This window comes from Pseudophryne corroboree, chromosome 1 (genome assembly GCF_028390025.1).
Source record: "Pseudophryne corroboree isolate aPseCor3 chromosome 1, aPseCor3.hap2, whole genome shotgun sequence".
Taxonomy (NCBI): domain Eukaryota; kingdom Metazoa; phylum Chordata; class Amphibia; order Anura; family Myobatrachidae; genus Pseudophryne; species Pseudophryne corroboree.
In genome coordinates, this window is record NC_086444.1 from 347788556 (window position 1) to 347805122 (window position 16567).

The 16567-nt window shown below is 49.6% G+C and overlaps 1 protein-coding gene across 3 annotated transcripts in view; it reads left to right on the forward strand.

Moving 5' to 3' along the window:
* CHFR (checkpoint with forkhead and ring finger domains) overlaps positions 1–16567 on the forward strand; it is a 236239-nt gene that overhangs the window by 166118 nt on the left and 53554 nt on the right. For all 3 annotated transcript variants that reach the window (XM_063964696.1, XM_063964695.1, XM_063964694.1), the window contains one exon: positions 14640–14699. In XM_063964696.1, the coding sequence (XP_063820766.1) occupies positions 14640–14699 (60 nt within the window). The remainder of the gene's footprint in view (positions 1–14639; positions 14700–16567) is intronic.

Below are 16567 nucleotides of genomic sequence, written 5' to 3' on the forward strand. Positions count from 1 at the left end.
AATATAGCATTCAGCTCCTTTGACGCAGGGAAGGTTAGCGAGGCTTTTTATTTTCAGTGAAAAAAGCCTCCTCAACCTGCTCTGGTGTGGTATCATTTACATTTAACACATCCCTGATAGCCTCTATCAACAATTGCACCCCCCTTGCAGGAGATGTGGACCCCCGCAACACATCCCCATCACCATCTGTAGTGTCAGAATCGGTATCCGTGTCGTCTTGTGTGACATGCACAAGCGCACGTTTGTTGGGGTATGTAGCGGGGTGTCCTGAGGTACCAGACACAGGCCATATTGCCATAGAGCTCTGTAATACCTGGGTTGCAGATTCATTACTAGCAACACTGTCAGAAATCTGAGAAATCCAAGTTTTGATAGAGGAAAACCACTCTGGTTCCCTTGCTGGTATCTGTGCTAAACCAGTGCTATCCTGATTACATGGAACGGGATCATCCTGGGAGGATAAATCCTCTGCAGCATATCACACACACACACACACGCACGCACGCACGTGGGGGTAGACCGAGTTTCCCCCCAAGAATGGCCAGAGAGAGACAGAGATTGGAGCCAACCCACACACAGTGCTTTTTAGCAAGGAGAAACCCCTGGTCAGCGCCGACTCTGCTCCTTAATAGGATACACAGTCTAATTACAGCCTCCCCTCCCTTCTACAACCCCCTGGTACCGTGTACAGTAAGCTGGAGTTGCTGTGGAGGGACCTGAATCTTCCTCTCAGCGCTTGCAGGCAGGAAAATGGCGCTGGAACGCTGCTGGGCCCGCTCTGAGGAAAAGCTCCGCCCCCTTAGTAGCGCTGTCTTCCCGCTCTTCAGGTGATTATACTGGCCTGAGGAAAGTTGCTGGCTGAGATCCCCGGACCCCGACAGGCTGGCTGACCAGTGTGGGGGGTAATCGCTGGCCCAGGGCGCCCCTCACAGCGCCGCACTATGTGCCTCTGGTACCATGCCGGAGCGCGGTTAATACTGCGCTCCCTACCCATTGCCGCCATCTTCACACCGCCCCCCCCCCCCTGCTTGCTAGGGGGATCGGTGACTAACTCACCACTCTCTTCAGCTCTGTAAGGGGTTGGCGGCATGCTGCTGGTTCGAGCGGTTCCCCTGTTGCAGAGACCGATCAGACCCCTCCGGAGCACAGTGTCCAGTCAGCGGAGTCAGTGGCTCAGACCCCGCAGGGCGGACACTGCTCCCCCCCCTTAGTCCCTCGCTGCAGGCAGGCTGTTGCCAACAGCCTCCTGTAAAAAAAAAATAAACTCTAAAATAAAACTTTACTAGAAAAGCTCGGGAGAGATCCTCTAGCTGTGACCAGCTCCTCCGGGCACATTTTCTAAACTGAGTCTGGTAGGAGGAGCATAGAGGGAGGAGCCAGCCCACACTCTCAAACTCTTAAAGTGCCAATGGCTCCTTGTGGACCCTTCTATACCCCATGGTACTAATGTGGACTCCAGCATCCTCTAGGACGTAAGAGAAACGGGCTTTGCTCAAGACTATCCCTGTATTTAGCACCATCCATCTTACTCTCGACTCGAAACAGTTTACCAGTCCCTGCTCCTGAAAAACATCCCCACAGCATGATGCTGCCACCCCCATGTTTCACTGTGGGGATGGTGTTCTTGGGGTAATGGGAAGTGTTGGGTTTGCGCCAGACATAGCGTTTTCCTTGGAGGACGAAAAGTAAAATTTTAGTTTCATCTGACAAGAGCACCGTTCTCCATACATTTGGGGAGTCGTCCACATGCCTTTTGGCAGACTCAAAACGTGCCTTCTTATTTTTAACACTAAGTAATGGCTTTTTTCTGGCCACTCTTCCATAAAGCCCAGCTCTATGGAGTGTACGGCTTATTGTGGTCACATGCGCAGATACACCAGTCTCTGCTGTGGATGGAACTCTGCAACTCCTTCAGGGTTACCTTTGGTCTCTGTGCTGCCTCTCTGATTAATGCCCTCCTTGCCCGTTCTGGTTGCCGGCCCTCTCTTGGTAGGTTTGTTGCGGTACCATGTTCTTTCCATTTGAAGATGATGGATTTGATGGTGCTCTGGGGGATCATCAAAGATTTGGATATTTTTTTTATAACCCAACCCTGACTTGTACTTCTCAACAACTTTGTCCTTGACTTGTTTGCAGAGCTCCTTGGTCATCATGGTGTGATGCCTCTTGCTTAGTGGTGTTGCAGCCTCTGGGGCCTTTCAGAAAAGGTGTGTTTATACTGACAGATCATGTGACACTTAGACTGCACACAGGTGGACTTCATCTAACTAATTATGTGACTTCTGAAGGTAATTGGTTGCACCAGAACTTTTGAGGGGCTTCATAGTAAAGGGGGTGAATACATATGCATACGCCAATTTTCACATTTTTATTTGTAAAAATAATTTTTGTTCTCTTACGTCCTTGAGGATACTGGGGTCCATTTAGTACCATGGGGTATAGACTGGTCCACTAGGTGCCATGGGCAATTTAAGAATTTGATAGTGTGGGCTGGCTCCTCCCTCTATGTCCCTCCTACCAGACTCAGTTTAGAAAATGTGCCCGGAGGAGCCGGTCACGCTGAAGGAAGCTCCTGAAGAGTCTTCTGCATTTATTTTCTACTAGGTAATTTATTGCGCCCTACGGGCGCTCTTCACACCGTCGTAAGGGGCTATGCCCCCTTAATCCTTGCACGCCCTTGTGGAGTGCCACATTTATATTTATATGGAGTATTACCTCCAATCATAATTGTGTGAGGGGTTAAATATTGCACGAACAAAGGTCCTGTGATGGTTAAGGGGTCGTAGCCCCTTGCAATGGCGTGAACAGCGCACGCAGGGCCTGATGAATCACCTAGTCGGTGCTGTGGTTGGGGGAGTGGCGGGTGCGGGGGAGACGTGGAGGGGGTCCAGGGGTGCTGCGGGTGGGGGAGGGGTGGTCGCGGGGGTGCCGCAGGTGGGGGAGGGGCTGGTGTGGTGGTGGTGCTGTGGGTGGGGGAGAGATGAGTGCCGCAGGTGGGGGTCCGGAGCCTGCGGGGGTGCTGCGGGTGCAGTGGTGGGGGAGGGGAGGGTGCTGCGGGTGGGGGTCCGGAGCCACCACAGGTGGTAGTGGGGGGGGGGTGGTGGTGCCGCGGATGGGGCCCGGAGGTACTGCGAGTAGGGGAGGGGCGGGTAATGCTTCTCCTGCTTCTCCTCCTGGAAGCAGCTAAGCTGCTGTCCTCCCTTTGGCAGTGGCTCTCCCGGAGACTTGCACAGCAGCCAAGCAGCCAGTCACTATTGTTAGTGCCGCTGTCCCAACGCACTGCATTACATGGAATATGTACTCCATAAACTACAGCTCCCAGCAGGCCTTAGCGCCGGAATGCTTTGGTGTTGAGGGCTGCTGGGAGGTGTAGTTTATTTAGTGCGTCTGCTTCCCTGTAATGCTGCACGTTGGGACACCGGCGCTAACAATAGTGACTGGCTGGCAGAACTGACTGACTCGCTGAATCAATGTAAAAGGTGAGAGTGCTGTGCAGTGTCAGTGACACTGCACACCCACTGCACTGCACAGTCACCTTTTTACATTGATTCAGCGCCCCCAGATATTACCCTCTGCGATATCACCCACTCTCTCTCCGTTACATTAGCCATCTCAGGGCTTCTAGGCCGGCAGCCCAGGTGCTGTGTTCCGGAGTCAGGACCTCTGGGGATCTGAGCGTGGCTGTGGCAGGGAGGCACTTCTGTGACATCACGCGCAGAGGAGGCTCTGGGGCTCAGAGAGTATGCGGCGCAGGGAGGGCTATAAAAGCCTTCCGCAGCGCCACTTTCATACACATCTATGCCGGTGTCCGCAGCAGCTTTTGTTCCACCTGTGCCGTGGCCAGGGAGTGGGGATTGGTGATGCCGGAGGGGGCAGGCGGACTGGCAGCAGGACATAGGGGGTCATTCCGACCCGTTCGCACGCTGCTCTTTTTCGTAGCTGTGCAAACGGGTCGGTTCTGCACATGCGCGGCGGCCGCAATGCGCAGGAATGACCCCCATAGAATGCTTCAGTAAAAGCATTTTTTGTTTTCCCTATCTACAGCGCAGAGACTTGCTGCAGATGCAGTGGCATACCCTCCAGCTGTACCTTTTTGGCAGGTAAAATACCTTTTTTATGGTCAGTACCGATTTTAGTTCTCCAAACTTCCATTGAAAGTATAGGAAAGGGGGCGTGGCCATGCCTCTACCCATGGCCACGCCCCTTTTCGAATTTGCCCCGATTTTTATGTGTAATTTGTTGGAGGGTTTGTTGCTGCAGATGCAGTGGGCCTATTTCGAGGTGTGGACCTGAAGCTGCAGCTCCATCAGCCCCATTGTTAATCCTGCTCTGTGAACACACAGCAGCCAAAGGGCAGAGCCTCCCATTGGATGTAACCTGTGTGGGAGGGCGTTTCTCACCCAATCAGCTGTGGGCTGGGAGTGAGAGACCTGCCACTAACCCAATGAGAGCTCCTAGCCACGCCCAGCGTTATCAACACAGTGACCGATCTGGGCAATTATATAGGAGATGTTTGTTATTTTCAGGCAGGGCTGGTTGGCACCAGCCTGCCCCTGCTTCGTGGGAGTTAGGGAGGGGGGGGTGCTAACGGCCCAACCTCTTGATGGGTTAATGGTCCTGTTCCCCGCTGACCGGACACTGAGCTCCTGAAGGATCTGTTCGCAAGCTCCACCTCGGCAAGCGTATATTCCTGCAGCACGCCGCCACCCCTAACAAAGCCAGAAGAATGAAGAGTGGGGAGTACTGAGCTGGCGTCCCGATTAGCGAGGCGCCAGCTATTATGGCGGCACGAGGGTACAGAGACGCACGGCTTCTAAACGGGGTGGAATACGTCTCCAGACACAGTACACAACTTCGTCTCAGTGCACTGCGCTTCCCCCTACCCCCCACCGGCTATCTAAGCAACGGGATCCCGGTATGGTGACCGGCGCTATCCCACCTGACATACCTATGGGTATGTCACCCATACCCAGCCCGGCAGAAACTACTTCATGGCAACAAATTCTAAATCGGTGTAGATGTGGCATGTGCCTTTTTCCCCTGAGCCCCACATCATGGCCCAGTCACACGACATCTGGTGAACGGGCCAATGATTGTACGAATAGGTGTGTGTGCAGGTCCTTTGCAGGAGCTTTAGGCGATACACTGGTTATAACGCTCCTGCAATGGCCGGAATCGGGAGGTCTCATCTTAAGTGCTGTTTAATATTTATTGGGCTGACCTCACGATCCCATAGAAACCCATACACACTGACCTATTTCTAGCATAGTGGATGCTGACAGCAGGTCAAGTTGGGGCCACACTGCTCTTCTGATCAGTAGCATTAACCCGATAAACAGAATGATCGTGAAAGTGTGAACCCAGCTTATGGCGAACTAAGTAAATTGCACTTTAGTCACCTCTGCTTTTACTTGTTCTTGAATATGAGATTTGTATTTGGATTTCCAGACTCTTTAGTAAATATAGGGGCTAATTCAGGTTGGATCGTAGTGTGCGATCCAACTGGATTTTTTGCTGAAAAGATGCGGGCGCATGCGCTCCGTTTCCAGGGAGGAGACGGAGCGTTGCGGGGACGCGGCAACCCGAACAGTGGGCGGTGCGACGCAAACGGGGGTGTATCTGGGTGTGGCGTCACACGCAGCCGCCGCGACAAGCAAGATGGTGCCGGGACTCCTGGCGCGCCGTCAGGAGCCATCTTTAGTTTCTGCTAATCGCAATTTCTGCTTGTTGAAGGGGGGGAGGCGCCGGTCAGTATGCTGGACAGCCCACAGCATGCGACCAAAAGGATAGCAAATTTTGTTAATTAGCAGAATTTGCTATCCTTACTGAATTAGCCCCATAACCTGTACCAGTGAATTTGTCTTCCTTGTTTTATGTTAGTCACAATAGTATTGGCATATGAGAGGTAACATTCATTACCACTGCGACATCACATTATGCCTTCCATACGCTTTGTTTTATTTTTGTTTTCCAGTACTTAGTTTCACACTTGCTTTTTTTGTTACAATGTTGTTTTTTTCATAGGCTATTTAGGGCAGGGGTGCCCAAAGTCTGCTAAGGGATTTTTGTGCAGGTTTTTTGTTCCTCCAATCAGTGGTTGGGGATCTGTTCAGGTTAAGCAATGCTGGCAAGGATGAGGTGCGCTATGCATTTATGTTTTCATGGTGGATGTCTGAGCAGTAGCTAGTGTGTTACATGGAGAGAGAATGGGGGAGATCCTTTCACCCAGCATTTGGTTCCTGGCAGAAATAGCTTGTCTGACTACAGCCTCTATCTTCTCACTGGCTATGGAGATTTCCCCCAAAAAGTGTGTATGTGACCCATAAATTCCAAAGCAGGGTGTCTGTTGCCATGTCTTCTGCTCGCTAGTTAACTCCAGTGAATACATATGATATTCCAGAGTAAAGCAAGGCCAGACTGTCCATCTCACAGTTCTGCTAAATGCCAGATGGCCGGGGCCACCGAGGTGGATTTGGTTCCGGGCCACCAGCTGATTACAGGCATCCATGGAGAGACAGCAGCACAGCACCTCCATAATTTAGAATCTGTCACTGTCTTCAAGTCAACCGAGAGGCTGCGGGTAGGGGTGGGGCATTAATGTGGGGCATAATGTTATAAAGGGACTGCTATGCGGTATGCCTTAATGTTTAAGGGGCATTAAGATTGTGTGGCATAATGTGTAAGAGGCACTACTACTGCATGGCCTAATTTGTAGAGGGTATTACTGTGTGGCATCATTTGTATGGGGCATTACTATGTAGCAAAATGTATAAGGGGCATTTCTGCTCTGTGGCATAATATGTATAGGGGCACTAATGTATGGCATAATGTGAATGGGCTTTGTGTACTGTAACATGAATAAGAGACACTACTGTGTGGTGTAATGTTACTATGGGGTACTATTGTGTGGTCATGCCACTTCTCAGTGAGACCACACCTGTTTTTTTTTCCAGTAACTCATGATCTCCTTGCTTCAGTGCTCGTTATGTACAAAGGCCACCAAAATGTTTTGGTACAGCTCTGCTTTGGTGTCCTCCTCAGTGTTCAGCACCCCTGCCCTAAATTCCTACAGTGAACACTATCTAATCCTATATAATTTCTAAGCTAGGGCCTGGTCATTTGGCAAAATGCTTTATCTTTTCTTTGAGTATGACCTACACCAATGCCAGCTTAACCTAACACAAGCAACCAAATGCCTGACTTTTGCACATGTTTGAAGAACCTGCAGGATGAGCTCTGTTGTTTGTATTTAATACAGAGAATGATGTACACTGGTATGTTATAATATTAATTCTATTTTATAAGGGCATAGACTATGAAGTAGGAGGAGTAGGAATAATAGGGGGGAAAAGTCTATGCCAGGAGCTAGATGCTGATGTGAGGTGGGCTTGTGTGCTTTAAATGCCAGGGCCTATTTTTGGTCCCAGTTCGGCTCTGCCGTACTGGGACCAAACACTGGCTCCTGTCACCTGGCTTTTGTTGCTTTGGAGTTGCCATCTATATTTCCTCAGGCCTTCTCTATAATTCATGCATAGGAAGAACGTTTGTGTTTTTCTGTTGTGATACATGATTTACCAACCTTCTTTAACACTGCGTAGGCTCTGTGTATGGCCAATAATACCGCTTTCACATCGCAAACCCTGCTTTTGAAACGGTTCTTTAAACGGTTCTTAAAACGGGTCTGAGCAGTTAAACCCCCTTCACATAGCATGTTGTAACTGGTATATTACCGTTTCATTACCATTTTGGTACCTTTCACACTGAACCAGTTTCTCCCATACAAAACAGTGGTTGTCATTTTAAATGGACTTTTCTGGCCCACACATTATTAATAATTATTAATTATTAATAATTTGGCTAGTCGTACGATGGAACCCAGCAGCTTCAAGCATCTTTACATGTTTTTGTAGATTACTGCGTCCTTCACTGTCCCAGTGATTTGTCTAGCAATTTCTTCATCCCCTCTCATCCTAAGCAGCTCCCTAACCTCCTCATCACTCCAATTTGCCATTTTAAACTGTATTCTGTATAATAAAATGCTTCTTCACTCTCATGTGTTTCCTCCAGTTTATTTCCTGCTTCTGCCTGGTGACATCACGCATGGAGACAGCCTATCACCTTCTGTGGTTTGGAAATACCGTTTCTGAGCCTTTCACATTGCACAATGAAACGGGTCTGAACCGTGTAGGACCCTGCTTTTTAACCGTTTTAAAATACCGGTATTCTGTAACCAGTAAATTCAAAGTGGCCCTTTCACACCGCAGCTAGAACCGTTTTGGAAGGCTTAAAAAACGGCAATTTACCGGGTTATAGCTGCGGTGTGAAAGGGGTATAAGTGTGAAGACAGCAAGTGGGAGGGAGAAGAGGAGAAAAATGATATTAAATAATAGGCTAAATATTTATTTATTTTCTTCACTTTTTTTCAATATTTATACATTTTCTTCACTTTCCAAGCTGAACCATCACTCAAACCTTATCTTCATACACAAAACGACTAGGGTTCCTCCTAGAAATTTGCATAGGCAGTATGCGCAAAAAGAGGGTGTGGCCCCACCAGCATCACTTTTGGGGGCGGTCTGGCCCCCTCGACGTCGCTAATGGGGGCGTGCCTGGGCTTTCCCAAAGCTCTACTGTGAATAGATGCCGTGCGCACAGGAATCTATTCACGCGGCAGCAGGCTGTTTTAGGATTGCGCCGCTAAAGGAGCAGGGCTTATTTTGCCCTTTAAAAACTGGGCAGGGCGCCGCACCCTGCCAAACAGCTTAATGTGATAACTACAACCAGTTTACCTGGTAAAACTATTTATTTTTCTCCCTTGACACTAGTTTAATATGCAACTGTTTTAGCCAGATATTTATGCATACTATGAAGTTCCTAAATTCAGAATCTTTATTTCTCTAACGTCCTAGTGGATGCTGGGGACTCCGTAAGGACCATGGGGAATAGACGGGCTCCGCAGGAGACTGGGCACTCTAAGAAAGATTTAGTACTACTGGTGTGCACTGGCTCCTCCCTCTATGCCCCTCCTCCAGACCTCAGTTAGAATCTGTGCCCGGACAGAGCTGGGTGCATTTTAGTGAGCTCTCCTGAGCTTGCTAATAAGAAAGTATTTTAGTTAGGTTTTTTTATTTTCAGAGAGCTTCTGCTGGCAACAGACTCTCTGCTACGTGGGACTGAGGGGAGAGAAGCAAACCTACTAACTGCGGCTAGGTTGCGCTTCTTAGGCTACTGGACACCATTAGCTCCAGAGGGATCGAACACAGGAACCTAACCTTGGTCGTCCGTTCCCGGAGCCGCGCTGCCGTCCCCCTCGCAGAGCCAGAAGACAGAAGCCGGCGGGTTGAAGCAAGAAGATGTCAAAATCGGCGGCAGAAGACTCATGTCTTCATATGAGGTAGCGCACAGCACTGCAGCTGTGCGCCATTGCACCCACACTAACCCACACACTCTGGTCACTGTAGGGTGCAGGGCGCAGGGGGGGGTGCCCTGGGCAGCAATTGATTACCTCCTGGCAAAAAAGCAGCATATATACAGCTGGGCACTGTATTATGCATGAGCCCCCGCCATTAATTTTACACAAAATCGCGGGACAGAAGCCCGCCGCTGAGGGGGCGGGGCCTTCTTCCTCAGCACTCACCAGCGCCATTTTCTCTCCACAGCTCCCCTGAGAGGAAGCTCCCCAGGCTCTCCCCTGCAGACTCGCGGTAGAAAGAGGGCAAAAAGGGAGGGGGGGCACATAAATTTAGTGCATTAATCATATATACAGCAGCTACTGGGTAAAAACTAAGTTACTGTGTGATTCCTGGGTCATATAGCGCTGGGGTGTGTGCTGGCATACTCTCTCTCTGTCTCTCCAAAAGGCCTTGTGGGGGTCCTGTCCTCATATAGAGCATCCCCTGTGTGTGTGGTGTGTCGGTACGCGTGTGTCGACATGTTTGACGAGGAGGGCTATGTGGAGGCAGAGCAGGTGCAGATGAATGACGTGTCTCCGCCGACACCTGATTGGATGGATATATGTGGAAGGTGTTAAATGATAATGTAAACTCCTTGCATAAAAGGTTGGATAAAGCTGATGCCTTGGGACAGTCGGGGTCTCAGCCCATGCCTGATCCTACATCGCAGAGGCCGTCAGGGTCTCAGAAGCGCCCACTATCCAAAATTGTTGACACAGATATCGACACGGATTCTGACTCCAGTGTCGATGACGATGATGCAAAATTGCAGCCTAAAATGGCTAAAGCCATCCGCTACATGATTATAGCAATGAAGGATGTATTGCACATATCAGAGGTAAACCCTGTCCCTGACAAGAGGGTTTATATGTATGGGGAGAAAAAGCAAGAGGTGACTTTTCCCCCTTCACATGAGTTAAATGAGTTATGTGAAAAAGCGTGGGATTCCCCCGATAGGAAAGTGCTGATTTCCAAAAGGTTACTTATGGCGTACCCTTTCCCGCCAACGGACAGGATGCGCTGGGAATCCTCCCCTAGGGTAGATAAAGCTCTGACACGCTTATCTAAGAAGGTGGCCCTGCCGTCACAGGATACGGCCTCCCTAAAGGATCCTGCCGATAGGAAGCAGGAAAGTATCCTGAAGTCTGTTTATACACATTCAGGTACTCTACTGAGGCCGGCAATTGCGTCGGCCTGGATGTGTAGTGCTGTAGCAGCATGGAGAGATAATCTGTCTGAGGAACTGGATACCTTAGACAAGGATACCATTTTACTGACCCTGGGGCATATAAAAGACGCTGTCCTATATATGAGGGATGCCCAGAGGGACATTTGCCTACTGGGCTCTAGAATAAATGCAATGTCAATTTCTGCCAGAAGGGCCCTGTGGACTCTGCAATGGACGGGTGATGCCGACTCCAAAAAGCACATGGAGGTTTTACCTAACAAGGGTGAGGAATTGTTTGGGGACAGTCTCTCGGACCTAGTTTCCACAGCTACGGCTGGGAAGTCAAATTTTTTGCCATATATTCCCTCACAGCCTAAGAAAGCACCGTATTACCAAATGCAGTCCTTTCGATCACAAAGGAGCAAGAAAGTCAGAGGTGCATCCTTTCTTGCCAGAGGCAGGGGTAGAGGAAAGAAGCTGCACCATACAGCTAGTTCCCAGGAACAGAAGTCCTCCCCGGCTTCTACTAAATCCACCGCATGACGCTGGGGCTCCACAGGTGGAGCCAGGAGCGGTGGGGGCGCGTCTCCGAAATTTCAGCCACCAGTGGGTTTGCTCACAGGTGGATCCCTGGGCTATACAGATTGTGTCTCAGAGATACAAGCTGGAATTCGAAGTGATGCCCCCTCACCGTTACCTCAAATCGGCCCTGCCAGCTTCCCCCATGGAAAGGGAAGTAGTGTTAGCGGCAATTCACAAGTTATATCTCCAGCAGGTGTTGGTAAAGGATCCCCTCCAACAGGGAAGGGGATACTATTCCACAATGTTTGTGGTACTGAAACCGGACGGTTCGGTCAGACCCATATTGAATTTAAAGTCCCTGAACATTTATCTGAAAAGATTCAAGTTCAAAATGGAATCGCTCAGAGCGGTCATTGCAAGCCTGGAAGAGGGGGATTTTATGGTGTCTCTGGACATCAAGGATGCTTACTTGCATGTCCCCATTTATCCACCTCATCAGGAGTACCTCAGATTTGTGGTACAGGACTGTCATTACCAATTCCAGACGTTGCCGTTTGGGCTCTCCACGGCACCGAGAATATTTACCAAGGTAATGGCAGAAATGATGGTGATCCTGAGAAAGCAAGGAGTCACAGTTATCCCATACTTGGACGATCTCCTCATAAAGGCGAGGTCCAGAGAGCAGTTGCTGATCAGCATAGCACACTCTCAGGAAGTGTTGCAGCAGCATGGCTGGATTCTGAATATCCCAAAGTCGCAGCTGATTCCTACGACGCGTCTGCCCTTTCTGGGCATGATTCTGGACACAGACCAGAAGAAGGTGTTTCTCCCGGCGGAGAAGGCTCAGGAGCTCGTGACTCTAGTCAGAGACCTCTTAAAACCGAAACAGGTGTCGGTGCATCACTGCACGCGAGTCCTGGGAAAGATGGTGGCATCGTACGAAGCCATTCCCTTCGGCAGGTTCTATGCGAGGATCTTTCAATGGGATCTGTTGGACAAGTGGTCCGGATCGCATCTTCAGATGCATCGGCTGATCACCCTGTCCCCGAGGGCCAGGGTGTCTCTTCTGTGGTGGCTGCAGAGTGCTCACCTTCTCGAGGGCCGCAGGTTCGGCATACAGGACTGGGTCCTGGTGGCCACGGATGCGAGCCTCCGAGGATGGGGGGCAGTCACTCAGGGAAGAAAACTTCCAAGGGTTGTGGTCAAGTCAGGAGGCTTGTCTGCACATAAATATCCTGGAACTAAGGGCCATATACAACGCCCTAAGTCAAGCAGAGCCTCTGCTTCGCAACCAACCGGTGCTGATTCAGTCAGACAACATCACCGCAGTGGCTCATGTAAACCGCCAGGGCGGCACAAGAAGCAGAGTGGCGATGGCGGAAGCCACCAGGATTCTTCGTTGGGTGGAGAATCACGTGCAAGCACTGTCAGCAGTGTTCATTTCGGGAGTGGACAACTGGGAAGCAGACTTCCTCAGCAGGCACGACCTCCACCCGGGAGAGTGGGGACTTTATCACGAAGTCTTCACTCAGATTACAAATCGATGGGAACTGCCACAGGTAGACATGATGGCATCCCGTCTCAACAAAAAGCTACAAAGGTATTGCGCCAGGTCGAGAGACCCTCAGGCGACAGCTGTGGACGCACTAGTAACACCGTGGGTGTTCCAGTCGGTCTATGTGTTTTCCTCCTCTTCCTCTCATACCCAAGGTGCTGAGAATCGTAAGAAAAAGAGGAGTGAGAACAATACTCATTGTTCCGGATTGGCCAAGAAGGACTTGGTACCCGGAACTGCAAGAAATGCTCACAGAGGACCCATGGCCTCTGTCTCTCAGACAGGACCTGTTGCAACAGGGGCCCTGTCTGTTCCAAGACTTACCGCGGCTGCGTTTGACGGCATGGCGGTTGAACGCAGGATCCTAGCGGGAAAAGGCATTCCGGATGAAGTTATTCCTATGCTGATAAAGGCTAGGAAGGACGTGACCGCAAAACACTATCACCGTATATGGCGAAAATATGTTGCCTGGTGTGAGGCCAGGAAGGCCCCTACAGAGGAATTCCAGCTGGGCCGGTTCCTGCACTTCCTACTGTCTGGAGTGACTATGGGCTTGAAGTTGGGGTCCATAAAGGTCCAGATTTCGGCCCTATCCATTTTCTTTCAAAAGGAACTGGCTTCTCTTCCTGAAGTTCAGACGTTTGTTAAGGGAGTGCTGCATATTCAGCCCCCTTTTGTGCCATCAGTGGCACCTTGGGATCTCAACGTGGTGTTGGGTTTCCTGAAATCCCACTGGTTTGAGCCACTTAAGACCGTGGAGCTAAAGTATCTCACGTGGAAGGTGGTCATGCTATTGGCCTTCGCTTCGGCTAGGCGTGTGTCAGAATTGGCGGCTTTGTCATGTAAAAGCCCCTATCTGGTTTTCCATATGGACAGGGCAGAATTACGGACTCGTCCGCAATTTCTGCCGAAAGTGGTGTCATCTTTTCATTTGAACCAACCTATTATAGTGCCTGCGGCTACTCGTGACTTGGAGGACTCCAAGTTGCTTGATATAGTCAGGGCTTTGAAGATCTATGTAGCCAGGACGGCTGGAGTCAGGAAAACTGACTCGCTGTTTATCCTGTATGCATCCAACAAGCTGGGTGCTCCGGCTTCAAAGCAAACCATTGCTCGCTGGATCTGTAACACGATTCAGCAGGCTCATTCTGCGGCTGGATTGCCGCATCCAAAATCAGTGAAAGCCCATTCCACAAGGAAAGTGGGCTCTTCTTGGGCGGCTGCCCGAGGGGTCTCTGCATTACAGCTTTGCCGAGCAGCTACTTGGTCGGGTTCAAACACATTTGCTAAGTTCTACAAGTTTGATACCCTGGCTGAAGAGGACCTTGTGTTTGCCCATTCGGTGCTGCAGAGTCATCCGCACTCTCCCGCCCGTTTGGGAGCTTTGGTATAATCCCCATGGTCCTTACGGAGTCCCCAGCATCCACTAGGACGTTAGAGAAAATAAGATTTTACTCACCGGTAAATCTATTTCTCGTAGTCCGTAGTGGATGCTGGGCGCCCGTCCCAAGTGCGGACTTTCTGCAATACGTGTATATAGTTATTGCTTAATAAAGGGTTATGTTATGTTGGCATCCATTGTTGATGCTCTGTTGTTCATACTGTTGACTGGGTAAGTTTATCACAAGTTATACGGTGTGATTGGTGTGGCTGGTATGAGTCTTACCCTGGATTCCAAAATCCTTTCCTTGTTATGTCAGCTCTTCCGGGCACAGTTTCCTTAACTGAGGTCTGGAGGAGGGGCATAGAGGGAGGAGCCAGTGCACACCAGTAGTACTAAATCTTTCTTGGAGTGCCCAGTCTCCTGCGGAGCCCGTCTATTCCCCATGGTCCTTACGGAGTCCCCAGCATCCACTACGGACTACGAGAAATATATTTACCGGTGAGTAAAATCTTATTTTTCAGTTTGTCCGTTCTGATAAATTATATTTTTTGTTTCCAGATGTTGCATATATGTACAAGTCCTTCAATGCAGCACAAGACTATATGCAAGAATCAACAGGTATGTCAGGAATGTTAAAATATGCCATTTATAAAATAAATTATTTGGTATTTAGTATTAAAAGTGCAAACACAATAACGGAGAGCAAGCTATCAGAACAGTCTGTGTTAAGTGTAATGCAGCTTAAAATCAAGTATCTGGTTGTTGTGTGACTACACTGGTGCTCTTATTAGCCATATAGGGGGTTATTCAGGTTTGTTCGCAAACAAAATGTTAGCAAATGGGCAAAAAGGTGGGGCAGATGTAACTTGTGCAGAGAGATTTAGATTTGGATGGGTTCTATTGTTTCTGTGCAGGTAAATACTGCCTTCTTTATTTTTACACTGCAATTTATATTTCAGTTTGAACACACCACACCCAACTCTAACTCTCTCTGCACATGTTATATCTGCCCCACGTGCTATGCAACATGGTTTCTCTATCGTCCTAAGTGGATGCTGGGGTTCCTGAAAGGACCATGGGGAATAGCGGCTCCGCAGGAGACAGGGCACAAAAAAGTAAAGCTTTTACCAGATCAGGTGGTGTGCACTGGCTCCTCCCCCTATGACCCTCCTCCAGACTCCAGTTAGATTTTGTGCCCGAACGAGAAGGGTGCAATCTAGGTGGCTCTCCTAAAGAGCTGCTTAGAGAAAGTTTAGCTTAGGTTTTTTACTTTACAGTGAGTCCTGCTGGCAACAGGATCACTGCAACGAGGGACTTAGGGGAGAAGTAGTGAACTCACCTGCGTGCAGAGTGGATTTGCTGCTTGGCTACTGGACACTAGCTCCAGAGGGACGATCACAGGTACAGCCTGGATGGTCACCGGAGCCGCGCCGCCGGCCCCCTTGCAGACGCTGAAGAGAGAAGAGGTCCAAAATCGGCGGCTGAAGACTCCTGAGTCTTCATAAAGGTAGCGCACAGCACTGCAGCTGTGCGCCATTTTCCTCTCAGCACACTTCACACAACAGTCACTGAGGGTGCAGAGCGCTGGGGGGGGCGCTCTGAGAGGCAAATAAAAACCTTATTAGAGGCAAAAAATACCTCACATATAGCCCACAGAGGCTATATGGAGATATTTAACCCCTGCCTAACTTCAAAAATAGCGGGAGACGAGCCCGCCGAAAAAGGGGCGGGGCCTATCTCCTCAGCACACAGCGCCATTTTCTCTCACAGAAAAGCTGGAGAGAAGGCTCCCAGGCTCTCCCCTGCACTGCACTACAGAAACAGGGTTAAAACAGAGAGGGGGGGCACTGATTTTGGCGATATTGTATATATATAAAAGATGCTATAAGGGAGAAACACTTATATAAGGTTGTCCCTATATAATTATAGCGTTTTTGGTGTGTGCTGGCAGACTCTCCCTCTGTCTCCCCAAAGGGCTAGTGGGTCCTGTCCTCTGTCAGAGCATTCCCGGTGTGTGTGCTGTGTGTCGGTACGTGTGTGTCGACATGTATGAGGACGATGTTGGTGAGGAGGCGGAGAAATTGCCTGTAATGGTGATGTCACTCTCTAGGGAGTCGACACCGGAATGGATGGCTTATTTAGAGAATTACGTGAGAATGTCAACACGCTGCAAGGTCGGTTGACGACATGAGACGGCCGACAATCTATTAGGACCGGTCCAGGCGTCTCAGAAACACCGTCAGGGGTTTTTAAAAAAACGCCCATTTACCTCAGTCGGTCGACACAGACACAGACACGGACACTGAATACAGTGTCGACGGTGAATAAACAAACGTATTTCTCATTAGGGCCACACGTTAAGGGCAATGAAGGAGGTGTTACGTGTTTCTGATACTACAAGTACCACAAGAAAGGGTATTATGTGGGAGTGAAAAAACTACCTGTAGTTTTTCCTGAATCAGATAAAATAAAATGAAGTGTGTGAT